We start from the raw sequence: 18,309 nt of genomic DNA on the forward strand, positions 1-18,309 counted from the left end.
AGCTTTACAACTCCAATAAAAAATCTGCTGGAGGCTCCAGAACTGCTCAAAACGGTTTGAAATCGTTTCCAATCGATTTGGCATGTCGAAAATAGGGTATATCCCAAATTTCAGCTTTCTTGGTCAATTTGGTAAACTTTTGATTTTTTCCCTCATTTTTGACCTAAATTGGATTTTCAAAAATTCACCAAAAATCGAAAAACGCAATTTAGCACTTGAAATTTTGACAGGTGATTTGCATGATCTTACGATCTACTTTCGTAAGGTTTGAAAAATTTCGTGCAAGTCCTATGTTGAAACGCAAAATCTGCGATTCCGGCTGACCTGTCAATGAAAATGGCCTCCATTTTTTAAGTAAGTTGCTTTAAAATGTTCCTTCGGATGTCCCTTTAAGAAAAAAGTTGTCCCGGATGATCGGCGGGTGGGGGGGGGGTGCAATTACTTCTATGTCATATGCCGGACTAGTGACTAGAATACAATTTTTAAAAAATAGTATTTTGTTCAATTTTGAGGCCCAAAATTAGCAAATTCTTAATACAAGAAAAAACTGTGAAGAGAATCTCAAATTGGAAATGAATTCTGCGGGTCAAATAGAAACCATGGCCAGAATTTCCATCCTGTTCGCTTTCATAATTCAAAGGTTCTTTTTAAAAAAATAATACCAATAAAAATGTACATTCGTATTTACGGCAAACTGGTTAGGCAATTTTATCAACACCTGGTTGCTCGTGCAATAAACGTTTTCACTTTTCAAGCAGCTGGTTTGATCGGAAAACTCCATTTTCCCAGTTTTGACTTTTGATGGACATTTCACTATTCAGAGTTCACAATTCTAATTTGTTTCGAAAGATAGAAGATTCTATTTTTTTGCAAAAAGTTCGAATTCGATCACTCTGATGAAAAATTTTCTCAAAAAACGTCAACTTGTTTGTACTCAAAAAATTTCAATTTTCTCGAAGAAGACGAAGCGATAAGGGAGCAAGGCTCATATTAGTCGTAACTATTCAAAGTTCTGGAGACATCGAAAATCTCGCTGCAGCCTCTTTAGGGCCTCTAAAATAGCTCGAAACGGTGAAATTTGGATTTGGGCGTTAATAGTATTTGTTTCAGGCCTAATTTTCATTATTTTTACTGGTCAAATACTTTTTCTTTTGGCATATCACTAAAAATGGTCAGAAGCTGAAATTTTGACTGTGGAGGTTTCAGTACCTATGCTTTTTTCAAAAATTTCAGTTTCAGTCCCATAACTCAAAAAGAACCTCGATGCTGGCGAAATCTACTTTCTCGATGCAGTACTAAATGAAATGGTACTTTGGATGGTTTATCTGCCAGGACTGACGTGTTTTTTGTACATATCCGTGTCGCGATGATCCATTTTTTTGCTTAGCAACCACACAAACAGTTTGATAACTGCGTCTTGTAGTGAAAATATCTGTTAGAAATAAGCCTTTTTCGTTGCCATTTTGATGACATTCGCATTTAAATTTTTCAAATCACATGACCAGTGTTTAAAATTATGTAAAACAATACAATCTAAGCGATTAACGAATCGGTTTGTGGCTATTTGTAGTGTGTTTCTATAACCTGACATAGCAACGCATGAAGCCGTAGTCATAGCCACGGAAAACGCCTCTTTCATCAACAAAAAGTAAAAAAGGTGAATATAAATTAATTTAAACGTATTTTATTTCATTGCACATTATACTTAACATTAATTATACTGCAATTGTTGATCTAATTACCTAATCGTACAAACAGTATGGAGGAGTTTTAAGCTACGCGATCTGTGGCACCCAATTTTCTGTGGGTACAGCCATGTAACCAATTTTAATGCCTTGGTTTATTCAACAAAATACTTATACTTATTGATCAACTTCAAGGATCATTATAATGCATCAGCAGAATTCGGTGCAGTTATTACTTCCCAGTTATGTATCTATAGTTTCAAATTAACTACCCATGTAATATTGCATGATTGTGTGAGTGTGAGAAGTGCATCTAGTATCATAATATTGATAATGAACTATTGCAGTGGTGACTTTTGATCATATGAAATATTATTATGAGATGAAAATGATTTTAGGCCTACTTAATTGAGGTATAAATTACTGCTCGCTTACGAAAACTTTTTAGATATCTAAGAACAGTTCATAAACAATCATTATGTACGTTCAGTTTCTTATAGCTGAATATATTGTGAAGAGTTGCAATTCAATAAACAAACGTTCGAATGAAAAAATTACCATTCTATTTTATCGATTATTTTATTACAGATTATAATATTTGCGAGTACACGAGTATCACATGAAACCCGTCAATAATGATGGCAACGTTTAGTGTCACTGAAAACACCAATCGAAATTCACCATCGCCGACGATGGCAACAGCCGGCCAGCTGTTAACAACCGGTGGCACTGCGACCATAACCGTCGTAGCGAATGCATCCGGTCAGACCTTATTAGTTCAACCAACCACTATAGTAAATACATCACCACCCAGGCATACCATATTGAAACAAGTCAGCGAAATTGTAATCACATTTCATTTTATTATTCATCGCTCCAGTGCTTTTGCTAGATACCTTCGTATAGAAAAAAAACAAACCTAACACGTTTTATTCTTGTTCATAGACCAATGATCAACCGTCGCCAAAATTAGACGCAGACGATGTAATTACAGAAACGAGCGAAGATCGAGTTATCGAAAGAGGAGCCAGAACCATCGTTGAAAATACTCATTATATTACGGTTCCTGGTAAATATTTTTTATCTATTTTTTCAAATCTATCCTCTCTAGCTTATAAGAATGTGTTACTTAATCGAATAATATATGTTTTCATGCCTACAATATAGAAGGTACTGCAGCAGCTAGATCATATACCTCATTAACACCGGTTACTCCGTCCATAGGTAAGAGTAGGTTTTGAGGAAGTAGTTTGAAATTTAGCGTTGTAAAAGAGATACGAATGATGAAATACGAGTATATAAACTCGACTGATAGGTACAAATAGATGCTTGTGTAATTTTAATTGCATGTTGAAGCGTCGTATTTTTTTTCCTCCAAAAATTGCACTTATTTTGATGACTATATCCTCGTTTACTTCTTACCTACTCACCTAATTTATTTTGAAAACACAAAATGTAAGATTCTACTTTACCAGTGTTTTGAAAATGTTTCCCATTATCATGAATTTCTGTTCGGTTTCGTTTCATGCCATCTTACATTATTTACCTACCTACATATTTGTTGTAGAGATCTTTTTATTCTTAGGTATATTTTAGAGCGATGGAATTTTCATAACGATTGTGTTTTTTTCAGTACCAGAAACTGAAACTGTTGGTACAAATGGGGTATCTCACTCAACTTATGTCCAGTATGTGGATGGTACAACAGACCAAACGATCTATACAACTAATGGACAAATGTAAGTAAATGAGCTATTTTTACGTAGATTCAAATCTCAGAAAATGTAGAGTTCGTAGCTTCGTACTCAATTTTTTTCAAAAAAAAAACGTATCTAACTTTGGTAACCAAAAAAATGAAAAAAACGAACAAAAAATAAATTTATGTAGGTACGAAGAAAAAAATAACCAAAAAACAGAATATTTCAAATTTGAAAATTTTATTTTAAAAGGTTGAACTAATTTTGCAACTTTTTGGTAATTTTTTCAATTTTAGGCAAAAGGCAAAAAAAAATCAAAACCTTGGCAATAATCTTAGCAAAAAGCACAACCTTTTGGAAATTATTGCCAAAAAAGTGTAAAACTTTTTAGCAATTTTGGTGATGAGTGAGAATTTTTGTAAAAAGAAGAAGTGAGAGTACCTACAATTTGAGAAAAAAGTAGGACCTATTGTTTGATAATTGTAAAAAAGGTCAAAAAATAACACTTGGATAGGTACCTACTACCTACCCACTTTTTTCTCCAATTTTAGTCAAAAAACGAGACTTCGTTGTTCTTTAAAAAATGTCAGGCTTTTTGGAATATTCTCTAAAAATTTGTCTGTATATTTTCAAAAAACAAAAATTTCTGTCATTTTGGAAAAATCGAAAAGGAGGAGTTACGATAAGGCCATTTTTTGGCACTAGCTAATTATCGACTCAACCACTCTTAAAATGTTGTAATAAATGTTCCAAATACGAATCCGTGGTTGGTTAACCCAAAATGACTATTTTTTGGGCTCCAGGGGTTCCCAAAGTTGTTAATAAAAAAATAATGTTAGGAACCACTGAGTATTATTTTCAAAAACCTTTTTAGCGTAAAATATCTGTTTGAAACCGATAAACTTTATACGAGGAGATTTTTCTATTTTCGTTCCCACCAAAAATTTACACAAACTTATTGGTTTTTTTTGTCAATAATTCTCAAAAGGTCCTGCTTTTTAACCAAGGTTGCCAAAGTCATACTTTTCACCAAAAATTGGCTTTTTTGACACAATTTGCAATAATTCCCACTTTCTGTCGACATTGCTAAAAAGTCTCGGTTTTTGCTGCAGGTAAAAATTGTCGTTTTTTGACAGAAAATTACAAAAATTCGCAATTTTTTTTACTAAAATTACTCAAATTCAGCAGAAAAATCCAAAAAGGTCTCACTCTTTTCCAAAAATTGTTCAAAATTCTCGTTTTTTCGATGGGAATTGCGAAAAAACCTACAAGTATATGCATATAATTGTTTTGTCTTGAATTACCTAACTAAAGTGAAAGTTCTGCTTTTTAATAAAATTTTAAAACTTCAGATTTTTACAAAAAATTGACAAAAACTCGCGATATACCAAAATTTCTAACAAGCATCTTTTCCCCAAAGATTTCAAAAAGTTTTCTTTAAAAAAAAAAAAAAAACAACAATTATCCAAAATATTAGCTTTTTTCCCGGAAATTGCAGAAACAAACGCCTTTCCTGTGGCTAAAATTGCCAAAATTTCACATTTTACCAAAAATTCTCAAAAAAGAGAAGTTGCGATAAGGCCATTTTTTGGCACCAGCTAATTACCGACTCAACCACTCTTAAAATGTTGTAATAAATGTTCCAAATACGAATCCGTGGTTGGTTAACCCAAAATGACCATTTTTTGTGCTCCAGGGGTTCCCAAAGTTGCGAATAAAAAAATAATTTTAGGAACCACTGAGTATTATTTTCAAAAAACCTTTTTAGCGTAAAATATCTGTTTGAAACCGATAAACTTTATACGAGGAGATTTTTCTATTTTCGACCCCTGGACGCAGAAATGGGGGGGGGGTCAATTTTTTGAAAATTTTGGAACCACCATTTTGGACCTACCCCTTCGAACCCCGCAGAAAAACTTTTTACATTTCATTAGTATCTGAAAGACCTCCATCGTACGAAATTTTGAGCTCAACAAAAATTTTCGCTGGTACTCAAAAATCCAATTTTCCAATTTTTCGTAATTTCGATATTTTGGGAACCCCTGGAAAACTAGAAACCTGTGATTTGCGCTAAACGTTACGTGTTGAGGTATATATTTAATTACCTAGGTGAAAAAGTTGAATTAAGCTCTCTGTATATTCGTAATTTTGGAAAAATTTTTTAGAGCCCCCCACTTTAGGCACCCCTAAGAAAGACGTTTATGCATATTTTTTCAAATAAATTGAATAATTTACGTTTGAAACACACTAGCAAGTCCTCGATAATTTTTCATTTGATTTTTCCTGTAACTTTCAAAATTGAGCTATTTTAGGTCAAATTCTGACATTTTTACTTTGTTGAAATCATGAAAACGTTATTTTCACGCCTTTTCGAAGATTTAAATCGCAGAATTTGATCCAAAATAGTTCAATTTTAAAAGTTACTGTAATAATTATATGAAAAATTATCGAGCACTTGCTAGTATGTTTCGAATGTAAATTCTTCAGTTTATTTGAAAAAATATGCACAAACGTCATTTTTAGTGGTGCCCAAGATGGGGGGGGGGTCTGAAAAAAGGGTTCAAAATTGCGGATATACGGGGAGTTAATTCAACTTTTTCATCTAGGTCTTTGAATAATTCAACACGTAACGTTTGGCGCAAATCACAGGTTTCTAGTTTTCCAGGGGTTCCCAAAATATCGAAATTACGAAAAATTGGAAAATTGGATTTTTGAGTACCAGCGAAAATTTTTGTTGAGCTCAAAATTTCGTACGATGGAGGTCTTTCAGATACTAATGAAATGTAAAAAGTTTTTCTGCGGGGTTCGAAGGGGTAGGTCCAAAATGGTGGTTCCAAAATTTTCAAAAAATTGACCCCCCCCCCATTTCTGCGTCCAGGGGTCGAAAATAGAAAAATCTCCTCGTATAAAGTTTATCGGTTTCAAACAGATATTTTACGCTAAAAAGGTTTTTTGAAAATAATACTCAGTGGTTCCTAAAATTATTTTTTTATTCGCAACTTTGGGAACCCCTGGAGCACAAAAAATGGTCATTTTGGGTTAACCAACCACGGATTCGTATTTGGAACATTTATTACAACATTTTAAGAGTGGTTGAGTCGGTAATTAGCTGGTGCCAAAAAATGGCCTTATCGCAACTTCTCTTTTTTGAGAATTTTTGGTAAAATGTGAAATTTTGGCAATTTTAGCCACAGGAAAGGCGTTTGTTTCTGCAATTTCCGGGAAAAAAGCTAATATTTTGGATAATTGTTGTTTTTTTTTTTTTTAAAGAAAACTTTTTGAAATCTTTGGGGAAAAGGTGCTTGTTAGAAATTTTGGTATAACGCGAGTTTTTGTCAATTTTTTGTAAAAATCTGAAGTTTTAAAATTTTATTAAAAAGCAGAACTTTCACTTTAGTTAGGTAATTCAAGACAAAACAATTATATGCATATACTTGTAGGTTTTTTCGCAATTCCCATCGAAAAAACGAGAATTTTGAACAATTTTTGGAAAAGAGTGAGACTTTTTGGATTTTTCTGCTGAATTTGAGTAATTTTAGTAAAAAAAATTGCGAATTTTTGTAATTTTCTGTCAAAAAACGACAATTTTTACCTGCAGCAAAAACCGAGACTTTTTAGCAATGTCGACAGAAAGTGGGAATTATTGCAAATTGTGTCAAAAAAGCCAATTTTTGGTGAAAAGTATGACTTTGGCAACCTTGGTTAAAAAGCAGGACCTTTTGAGAATTATTGACAAAAAAAAAACCAATAAGTTTGTGTAAATTTTTGTTGGGAAACTTGTTTTTAACAATTGAAAAGGCGTGAATTTTATCAATTTTTGGCTAAAAACAAAACTTTGAAAATTTTAGCAAAAAGCACAAAACCTTTAGGTTTGGCCTAGAATTTTCGTTTATTAAAACACAAAATTGCAAAAAAGTTTATTTTTCCAACAATTGCCTTGAAGTTCTGCTTCTGGTTAAAATATTGTATGAAGTCTATCTCGCTTTCTGGCAATGTTAATTTCAAAAAGGCTCCCTTTTTTTAAAATTTATGGGTTGAAAACCTATGTTTGACATGCTGAGTTGATTGGTAACGGGTTCAAACTGTTCTGGGGCCTGTGGTGGGTTTTGATTTTTTTCATTTCTTCAAAAAATAATTCCCCGAGAAAATTTTGGATTTCAACCCGCATAAAAAAATTTGGCAATGTACCTAAATCGATAAAAATGGTCGCGAAGATGGTAAATCCGAGTTTATAACGATGTTTAATTTCATTTTCACCCTATTTACAATGTTTTTTTTTTTTTTTTTTTTTTTTTTGAAAACTGGAGAAATCTAAAAATCTGTTGGAGCCTTCAGAACGGTTCAAAACCACCACCAACCAACTCGGGAGGTCAAAAATGGGGTTCAAACCAAATTTCAGCTTTCTAGGTCAATTTGTTGAAATTTTGATTTTTTTTCTATACGTAATTTTGGCTCAAATTTGAGTTTTTAAAATTTTACCCAAAAATCGAAAAAAGAATAATTCCTCTTTGACTAGTTCAAACATTTTTGTGCTGGTTTGGACACTTCCCTTATGGGTGAGACGTTTTGAAATTTTCTGCAAAAAGACAACAATTTCGAGCCATTCTGCTCAAAAAATCAAGAATTTTTGACAAAAAACCAAGATCTGAAAATTGTAGCAAAAGGAAAGGATTTTTTTGAAAATTTCTAGTAAAAGAAGTTCTATGTAATAAAAGCTACAGATATTACGACTTACCTACCTATGCGATGAATTTCAGGGCTTATCCTGTATACACCGTCAATGATACTGGAACAACGATGTATTCTCCAACTTCCGGCCAGTATTATCAAACAAACAGCGGTAGTCCGGTAGCATATTCTCAAGTAATTAGAGTAAGTTGAAATTATATTCTTGTAGTGAACTAAGCACACCTTGTAGAAGCCTACTTTTGATGCGATTTATTTTTTAAATTACCTATTTTCAGGTTGCTAATAATATCAACCAAGGTAATAATCAATCTCAAATTATTAACAATGGTCCTTATCTGATACAACAAAACGTCGACAGTGATCATACTATTATTACTGCTACCACTGCGAGAAACACATCTACGTCTGTGAGTTTCCAAAACGTTTCATTTTCAACCCTATCGTACCTATTTAATCTGTACAATTTTCAATGTTTGTTTATGCATTTCATTATTTTAGGATGTGTCATATTTGGTCAACTCAACTAGTACAAATAACACGACTAATAACGTAGTAGTATCTGCTCCTAGTACGTCGAATGAAACTGTGGCCAATAACAACAATTTACAGCATTCTGCCGATACAGCCAGCAACATCAATCATATCCCTAAGGTATCTCCAGCCACCGTAAGTTTCCATAAAATTTAAATTTCAAGATGTATCTCTACCGCAATTTTATTCAAAGAAAATGTTCGAATCTTATTTCAATTATTGTTACCCAAATTACTAAAAATGTCACTGTTCGTTGAACTGATAAGTTCGTGTATAATTTCTTGCGCAGGTACAATGGCTTTTAGATAATTACGAAACGGCGGACGGAGTATCGCTACCTCGCTCAACTTTATATTATTATTATATGCACCATTGCAGCGAAAGTAAAATAGATCCCGTGAATGCTGCATCGTTTGGCAAATTAATCAGATCCGTATTCGTAGGATTAAGAACTAGACGTTTAGGAACCAGGTGACTGAGATTGTTTAATTGATAATATTAATCTTTTTGTGTCAGTTCTCGAATAATTTCGTACGATGTAATTTTCAGGGGTAATTCCAAGTACCATTATTATGGCATACGTTTGAAACCAGACTCTCCTTTGAATAATTTATCAGTGAATGAAGAAAATGGTACATTCACTAATCGAACTACCAACGGTAACACGTGCCAAACACAGAAACGTTTCAGATCCAGCAAACCTGAAACAAACGACACTCAATATAATACCGAACAAAATCATTCCACTTCTTCTTATCAATCTGTGTCATCTCCAGAGGTAAAATATTCGCGTTCTACGAGTAAATTCACTCATGCATTTTATATGTATATGACTCATTGAAATTTTTTCTTCGTTTTTACATAGTCTCAACACAATCAATTCTTGGGAGATGGCGCCTCAGCGATTCCAGATTTTCCAGAGATTACTTTCAATAACGGAACACTACCGGAAGATTGTTCGTTGGACGATGTAGATACTTTTCGTAGTATTTATCGAGAACATTGTGAAATGTTTTTACACGCTATTGAAAATTTAGAATTTTCAACCATCAAATCGTTGTGGCGAGAGTTTTGGCGTTGTCAAGATAGTTTGGATGATTGCGAAGAAGAAAGATATCTATCTAAGTGAGTGTTTTGTATACATATTAAAGTGTTTCGACTTATAAAAAAATTCTCCAGTTTATTAATTTTTTTTGCTTTTGTTTCAACAGAACGAAACTGTATCAGCTGTCGAAATGCCTGGAAGTTCAAGATTTCGTTCGTTATGTCGATTATCGTTTTTATCAGAATCTAGTCACTGTTCTAGTCCCCGACGTATTACGATCGATCCCAAGTAAATATCGACATCTTTGTTAGAATACCAGAGCTGACCAGGGAACTTCACAAGTGTGCAGCAACCGATTTGACCCGATTAAAATTTTTTTTTTAAGTGATGGGATCCAGAGGGTAGTCTCACATGAAATTTATTGCTGCCCAATTGCAAAACTACGGGCTCCACAGGGGTTCAAAGGTCTCAAAATTTCAATTTTTCAGACAACTTGGCAAAAAAAAACTGGAAAAATTTTCCAAAAAGGTAAAATAGTGATGATCATGCCATCCATAAATTATTTTTGGGCGTCCAAAAATTTGAAAAAATTTCCGAAAAATGGTCGAAAAAGCATTTAAAAAATCGTAGGGTCCATAAAAATACTTTTTGGGGTCCAAAAATTTGAAAAAATTTCCCAAAAATGGTCAAAAAAGCATTTAAAAAATCATAGGGTCCATAAAAAAATGTTTTGGGGTCCAAAAATCTGAAAACTTATTTCAAAAATGGTCGAAAACGCATTTTAAAAAAATCATAGGGTCCATGAAATATTTTTTGGGGTCCAAACATTTTAAAAACTTTCCGAAAAATGGTCAAAAAAGCATTATAAAATCATAGGGTCCATAAAAATATTTTTTGGGGTCCAAAAATCTGAAAAAAATTTCAAAAATGGTCGAAAACGCATTAAAAAATCATAGGGTCCATAAAAATATTTTTTGGGGTCCAAAAATTTGAAAATTTTCCCAAAAATGGCCGGTTGGGAATTGTTTGAATCTCCACTTTGATTTGAAAATACGATTCTTAAAGTTGTAGCCGAGTAATCGCATTCTTGAGTGTTTTTGGGCCCAAAAGATACTCCATCGAATACGCAGACTCGAAATCTCGCCCAAACTACAACATACGCTACACATACTAGTGACTATAGAAACACAATTCCCAAAGGTTTAGCTGCCCAATTGCACGTTTTGGCCATTTTTGGGAAATTTTTTGAAAAATTTTGGGCCCTAAAAAATACACTATCGAATACGGAGACTCAAAATTGCGCCCAAACTACACCAAACACTACTTCTGACTAGAAAAGACAATTTCCAAAGTTTTATCTGCTCAATGGCACGTTTCGGCCATTTTTGGGAAATTTTTTGAAAAATTTTGGACCCTAAACAATACACTATTGAATGCGCAATCTCAAAATTGCGTCCAAACTTGAAGTATCTTGTCTCGTGACTAGAAAAGAATACTCCTCAAAGTGCAGCTAACCATGTCGCATTATCTGACCATTTTTGGAAAATTTTTCGAAAAATTTAGAGCCAAAAAAAATTTTTTTTTGAATGCATAGACTTGCAATCGCGTCCAAATTTCATCAAACACTACTTTGTGACTAGTAAGGACGTTTCCTAGTTTTGTAGCTGCCCATTCGCACTTTTCGACCATTTTTTCAGAAATTTTTCGAAAATTTTGGGCCCTAAAAATGTTTTTTTTTGAGTGCGCAGACTTGCTATCACGGCCGAAATCCATCAAACACTACTTGCGACTTGAAAAGACAAGTCCCAAAACATGAGTTGCCCAATCGCACTTTTCGACCGTATTTGGAAATTTTGGGCCCTAATGAAATACATTATCGATTACTGAATTGAAATCGCACTCAAACTAAGTACACCAAACATTACTTGTGACTAGAAAAGGCAATTCCCAATGTTTTGACTGTCCAATTTTATTTTTTGACCATTTTTGGGGATTTTTTTTGAAAATTTTGGGTCCTGAAAATACTCTTTTTGAAGGGACAGACTCGAAATAGCTCTCAAACTCCAGAAAACAGTACTTGCGGCTAGAAAATACATTTCCCAAAGTTTTAGCTGCCCAATCGCACTTTTCGACCATTTTTAGAAAATTTTTCGAACAATTTAGGGCTCAAAATTTTTTTTTGAATACGCAGACTCGTAATCGCGTGCACAAACTTTACCAAACACCACTTATGACAAGAAAAGACAATTCCCAAAGTTTTGAGAGCCCAGTCGCACTTTTGACCATTTTTGGAAATTTGAACATTTTTGGAAATTTTTTTGAAAATTTTTTAAAAATTTTTGAGCCTTAAAAATACCCATTTTTGAAGGTGCAGACTCGAAATAGTGCTCAAACTCTACCAAACACTATTTTCGGCTAGAAAAGACGATTCCCAAAGCTTTAGCTGCCGAATCACATGATGTTGGAATAAAATTCTTGCACCCCAAAAAGAACTTTTTGTACCCTAAGACTTTTTAAAGCTTGATACGTCTTAAGGGTCACTATTTTACTTTTCTTGCACATTATTTCATTTTTTTTTGCGGAATGGTCTAAAAAATCGACATTTTGAGACATTTGAACCCCTCATGGGGTCTGTATAATTTTGCAATTAGCCAGCTATAAATTTTCTGGTGAACTACTCTCAAGGTTCTCTTTTGCTTGGAAAAAAATTCTTGTCAAATTGGTTATCGCACTTTCGTGAGGTTCCTTCGTGAGATAACCACAACAAAAATATTTACAACGATGTTTTTCAATTTCTGCGTAGGTTCCTTAACTCAGTCCATCCGTAATTTTGCCAAAAGTTTAGAAACATGGTTGTCATCTGCCATGGTTGACTGCCCTCGAGAAATGACCGTTATCAAGGTAAGTACTGAAAAGCATAATAATGATTCCTTGATAAGTAATCTGTTCAGAATGATTTTTACCATTTATTTTGATATTCGCAGTCAAATACGGTCAGCGCGTTTTCGCAAACACTTCGACGTTACACATCGCTGAATCATTTAGCTCAAGCTGCTCGAGCTGTTTTACAAAATTCCGCCCAAATAAATCAAATGTTGACTGATTTAAATCGAGTTGATTTTCATAACGTTCAAGAACAGGTAAGAAAACTGAAACTGATCGTAGATATTGAAATGAAACATAATATAGAATTATTTATGATTTTTTTGTTGTATCAGGCATCCTGGGTCTCCCAATGTGATACTAATCTGGTCAGACGATTGGAGGAAGATTTCAAGATCACTTTACAGCAACAAAATTCTCTGGAAGAATGGGCCAATTGGTTGAAAAACGTCGTCGATGAAGTATTAAAACCACACGTTGGTAAAAAGTCGTACATCAAAGCAGCTCGTCAGTTTTTATTGAAATGGTCATTTTACAGGTGAGATGTTCATTTATTGAGAACTTAAATAAAAATCTATCGTACGAACGTCCGTCTATTAATTTTATAAATGTATCTTTTCTTTAGTTCCATGGTTATTCGTGATTTGACTTTGAGAAGTGCCTCTAGTTTCGGATCGTTTCATTTAATTAGATTATTGTACGATGAATATATGTTCTATGTGATTGAACATCTTGTTGCCAAAGCTACCGGCGAGACTCCTATGGCGGTTATGGGAGAAGTAAGTTTGTATAAAATTATCGAAACGCTACATGATCGCAGAACTCTTCATGTGTATGTATCAAAGTCATATGACTGATTTTTATTTTAAATTCGTGAATTTATTTAAAATTAAATCTAGATGAGAGTATGGACTTATAATTATGTTATATTTTTTCAAATCGCACTTGACGAAAATCTGAAAAATTGCATACTGAATTTTTAAGAACATAAAAATTAAAAATGGTTTATTTTTTAAATTTTCTTCAGAACAGAAGAATATGCGATCTTGTAGTCTTCTCGTTAGTATAATTCCAAAGACTTACACATTTTCAACATTCGTAGTCTTTTTTCCAGAAATATCTAACAGCGACTCCGGAATACGTCAACTTTGATGTTACTATCAACGATACTTCAGACTGTAACGATGGCTCGATCACGATCGAAGCATTAGACAGCGATTCGTCCAATTTATTGCTCGCTTCTAACGATATCATGGAGATAGGATCGCCCAAAAGGATGAAATTATAATGGTGAATGTGCAAGTACTTGATGTACCATGTACTTACCTAGCTATAATTTCCGTAGTAAGTTTCTGATTTATTTTCATTCGAGATGTGGGCTCCGATGAGGCCAAATATAAGTATGATGTTTAGTTCCTTATTCGTTCTTTTCGCTAAGGCAAGGCTGCATTTTATTTTAAAAAATGAACGCGATTCAATTTTAAAAACGCGTTCGGTACCTACCTTATAATTTATTTATTTTTTGTAACTAAATTATTTGAATGTTCGATGTGATTTTATGTTTTCCTTTTGCCATTTTCTTTCGAGTTATATGTGTGCTATCTGGTCTTATTTAAATGTCTGTAACATTGAACTTACCTAGGTAGTTAATTGGCATAATATTTTCGCGGTTAAAGATTACTTTTAATTGCTTCTTAAACGTGATTTCGAGTCAGTTTTAAATGATATTTTAACGAATTATTTATATAAATTAATGTGCGCGTGTGTTTTTATTCAAAGATTAATTTGCTTAGGATTTTTTTACCTTTTTTTTTTTCTGCAATGACACGACCGTTTATGGTTTCAACTCTTTTATATTTTACTCGATTTTATTCTCTATAAATTCTTACAGGGTTGTTGAACGATGCGAATTTTAATTTATTATACTTTCTTATTATGCATACTTGAAATCTAATTATTGTTCGATTCTTTTATGGTACCACATACGAGCAAATACCTATTCCTAGAGTATATTTTGGTTTAACGTACCTATTACCTACGTAGAAAGTTTATTTCAATACAGACAATAATTCGAGTCGAAGGAAACATTTATAACGGTTGTACTGTTGATATATTATATATTTTTTAAAAAGTCTGTGTTGAATTGTAAGACGTGTTCTCATCAAGTTTCCTCGCATATTACAGGATCATGTTTCGCATCTGTATTAATACATTATTATTTTAAGCGATAAAAAAAAATAATAGTACTTATTTATGTGTGCAGTTTTTTTTCTCAATTTCACTGCTTTTTGTGTGCTATCGTTTGCGTGTACTTACCTTATTTACCTATTTATTTTTTACGAAGTCCATGTTTGTGAAAAAAAATGCAATTCACAGGATGGTTTAATTAAGGTGATCACAAAATAGAAAATTTTGTTGAGCGATCGATTTTTTTTTTCATTTCTTTTAATTAAAAATATTTATCATAGAAAAGTAAAGATTTTTTTTGTTGTAATTTTAATAAATTTCGTACAAAATATGGTGTACTGTTTGGACAGGTTAATACGAAATTTTTGTGAAATTTTGTGATGGTGTGTGGGTAAAATTGACAAATTTTTGACTTCTGGTGAGAAAAAATGGTGTTTCTCTAAAACTTTGGAATGGTTTAAATCGAAAATATGAAAAAATTCCATCCCAAAATTTTTTGATACATTATCGTAAAAAAAATTTGGTAAGGGCTAGAGCAAAAAAATTTCGATTTTTCAAAAAAAAATCCTTTTTTATGAGCGTATAACTTATCTACAGGCACAACTTTGGAGCTAAAATTTTTCCACAGTGCAGACTTTATTAGTCTTTACTGAATTTGGTCAAAATCCTCGCGAATTTTTTTTTGATGAATTTTCTATTGAAATAGGGAAGGACTATTTCTTTCAAGGATACAAGATAACAATATGAAGATGGTCAGGATGGGATGAAAGTGTTTTTTTAAAGGGACACAGATTGCAGTCTGATGCTGTTCATATCAAACGGAAAGGAACCGATGTTCGGAAGAAACTATCCAACGTTATTTTCATTATTTTTAAAAGGGGCTAGAAAGGGTCCCAACGTAAATGTGAGTTGAAAAAGGTAAGTAAGTATATTAAGTAGAATTTTGGCGAATTCTTCATTTTTACTTTTTTTTTTTTATTAACCTTTTGGAGTTTCTTTGGGTTTCTCTGCTCAAGGAATCTGGGTACTAAATCAAAAAAAAAAGGAAAATAATGACCTTTGGTCACTTTGTTTTAAATCACATAGACCTGAAATTCAACTTCAATGAGTAATTTTCATAAAAAATGTCGCACTGATTACGGAAAAAATGAGGAAAAAACTCCATCATGTCAGAATTTTTCACAATTTCAGAGTTGACGACGTCATTATCACTGAAATTTCATCAATTTTTGGTAATTTTCAAGTAATTTCTCTGATCATTTACAGTTTTTATGATACTTCAAGTGTTTTTTTCCACAATTTCGTTTTCTTTTGATAAAATTGATCACTTTTTTGCAATTTTTTTCTAAGATTATAGGCATTTTGGCGATAGGTATTTTGTTCAATTTTCTCAATGTTGCATCAGGGTAATTCCATGTCAACTCAACCAAAAAAAGGCTATTTTGAAAGTCATGTCTTTCGATTTCGCTCAAATTTTTTTTACAATATATACCCACCCAGTAAGTGATAACTCCGCAATCAGTTTGGTCACAGCCCCCTCAGGAGGTGGGTGGGGGGCTTCCATTATTTTCACATTGTCTCGAGGTACTCAACTTCAGCAGCCCATTCCTCCAAAACTATGATACTTTGATCAAAACTGATTTCACAGTTCGAAAAAACATTGCATTTAGAACTTTTTAAGCATTTTGAAATTTTCAAAAGTTGAAAGTTGAACTTTCAAATTGAAAGTTTAAATTTCAAAATGGCGCTGTAAGTGAGAGCTACCATTTAAAATTTTGAAAAAATTTCCATACATGAACTTTTTGATGCTTTTTCGAAATATTTAAGTTTTGAGATGGGATCTCTCAATGGAAGGGGAGCACCCCCACCCCCAATTTTGGGAGAAACTTTCAAAAAGAAAATCTGGGGCATGTGACATATCGAATTCTATGTTTTTGGTGACGCTGAACATGAATATGACGTCAGATTTTTGGTAGGACCCTATCCATGGCCCTCAGTAACTCCCCAAAGGGGGGTAAAAGTTCAAAAAAGTGTATTTGTTCGTGCGACACATGAAGTAGTATGTTTTTGGTGACGCTGAACACGAATTTGACGTCAGATTTTTGATAGGACCCCATCCATGGCCCCCAGTACCTCCCCAAAGGGGGTAAAAGATCAAAAAAGTGTATTTGTTCGTGCGACACATGGAGTAGTATGTTTTTGGTGACGCTGAACACGAATTTGACGTCAGATTTTTGATTGGACTCCATCCACGGACCCCAACATTTTTTTTGGACTTTTACCTACTGAGGAAGGTTCTGAGGGCCATGGGTGAGGTCGATTTAAAAAACTATGGCAATTTGTGTTCAGCGATATCGAAAAGATGCTATTTCATGTGTCACACGAATGTAACCATGTTTTTGGGGGTTACCCCCTATGGGGAGGTGCTGGGGGCCGTGGACGGGTCCAATCAAAAATCTGACGTCATATTCGTGTTCAGCGTCGCCAAAAACGTACTATTCTATGTGTCGCACGAACAAAACACTTTTTTGAACTTTTACCCCCTTTGGGGAGGTGCTGGGGCCATGGATGGGATCCTATCAAAAATCTGACGTCATATTCGTGTTCAGTGTCACCAAAAACATAGAATTCGATATGTCACATGCCCCAGATTTTTTTTTCGAAAGTTTCGCCCAAAATTGGGGGTGGGGGTGCTCCCCCTCCATTAAGAGATCCCATCTCGAAGGTTGAATATTTTAAAAAAGCATCAAAAAGTTCATCTATGGAAATTTTTTCAAAATTTTAAATGGTAGCTCCCACTTACAGCGCCATTTTGAAATTGAACTTTCAATTTGAAAGTTCAACTTTCAAATTTTGAAAATTTCAAAATGCTTAAAAAGTTTTAAATGCAATGCCCTTTTGAACTGTGAAATCAGTTTTGATTAAAGTATCATAGTTTTGGAGGAATGGGCTGCTGAAGTTGAGTACCTCGAGACAATGTGAAAATAATGGAAGTCCCCCACCCGCCCCCTGAGGGGGCTGGGACTGGGACCAAACTGATTGCGGAGTTATCACTTACTGGGTGGATATATATTGTAAAAAAAATTTGAGCGAAATCGAAAGACATGACTCAAAAACATTGGTTGAGTTGACATGGAATGACCCATCAATTTTCAAATAATTCAAAATAATATTATAGTATGACAATTAAACAAATTTTCAAGCAATTTTTCCAAAATCTTGTTTAATTGTGCTGATTTTTTATTACATGGCAGGTTTATAACTTTGCAATTTTCACTATAGATAGTTTGCATTTTTGAAAAATTATCACTCAATTTTTGAGGATAGGTATTTGTATTTGATCAAAGCTTTCAACTCGATTTTTAGCTGTCGAAGTTGATTCATGTTTTCTGGAGCAAAATCTGAATTATGGAGAAATCGAAAATCACGCTGGAGGCTCCACAATGGCTCGAAACAGTGAAATTTGAATGGGGCGAGAGGGTTAAATATTTTTTAGGACCAATCATCATTTTTACCAGTAATGAAAAAATCTTGCATTCCAGTTTTATTTTTTTTTTATAGTTTCAGTTTTCAATTTTCAGTTTAGTTTTGC

The 18,309-nt window shown here is 33.5% G+C and overlaps 1 protein-coding gene across 4 annotated transcripts; it reads left to right on the forward strand.

Moving 5' to 3' along the window:
* Positions 1-1,345: 1,345 nt before the first annotated feature.
* On the forward strand, positions 1,346-14,954 carry LOC135839401 (DNA-binding protein RFX2-like). Of its 4 annotated transcripts, none has more exons than XM_065355409.1 (17): positions 1,346-1,657; positions 2,274-2,530; positions 2,631-2,754; positions 2,853-2,909; positions 3,319-3,424; positions 8,140-8,254; positions 8,347-8,478; positions 8,570-8,737; positions 8,892-9,073; positions 9,152-9,380; positions 9,468-9,727; positions 9,814-9,935; positions 12,451-12,548; positions 12,632-12,787; positions 12,866-13,068; positions 13,156-13,309; positions 13,645-14,954. In XM_065355409.1, the coding sequence occupies exons 2-17, from the start codon at positions 2,321-2,323 to the stop codon at positions 13,816-13,818; spliced, it is 2,490 nt and encodes an 829-aa protein (XP_065211481.1). In that variant the 5' UTR covers positions 1,346-1,657; positions 2,274-2,320; the 3' UTR covers positions 13,819-14,954. The 4 variants fall into 4 exon arrangements, with proteins under 4 accessions (XP_065211481.1, XP_065211482.1, XP_065211480.1 ...); XM_065355410.1 differs by having other exon boundaries at positions 8,570-8,722; positions 13,633-14,954; XM_065355408.1 differs by having other exon boundaries at positions 1,347-1,657; positions 13,633-14,954.
* Positions 14,955-18,309: the final 3,355 nt, after the last annotated feature.

This window comes from Planococcus citri, chromosome 3 (genome assembly GCF_950023065.1).
Source record: "Planococcus citri chromosome 3, ihPlaCitr1.1, whole genome shotgun sequence".
Lineage (NCBI taxonomy): Eukaryota > Metazoa > Arthropoda > Insecta > Hemiptera > Pseudococcidae > Planococcus > Planococcus citri.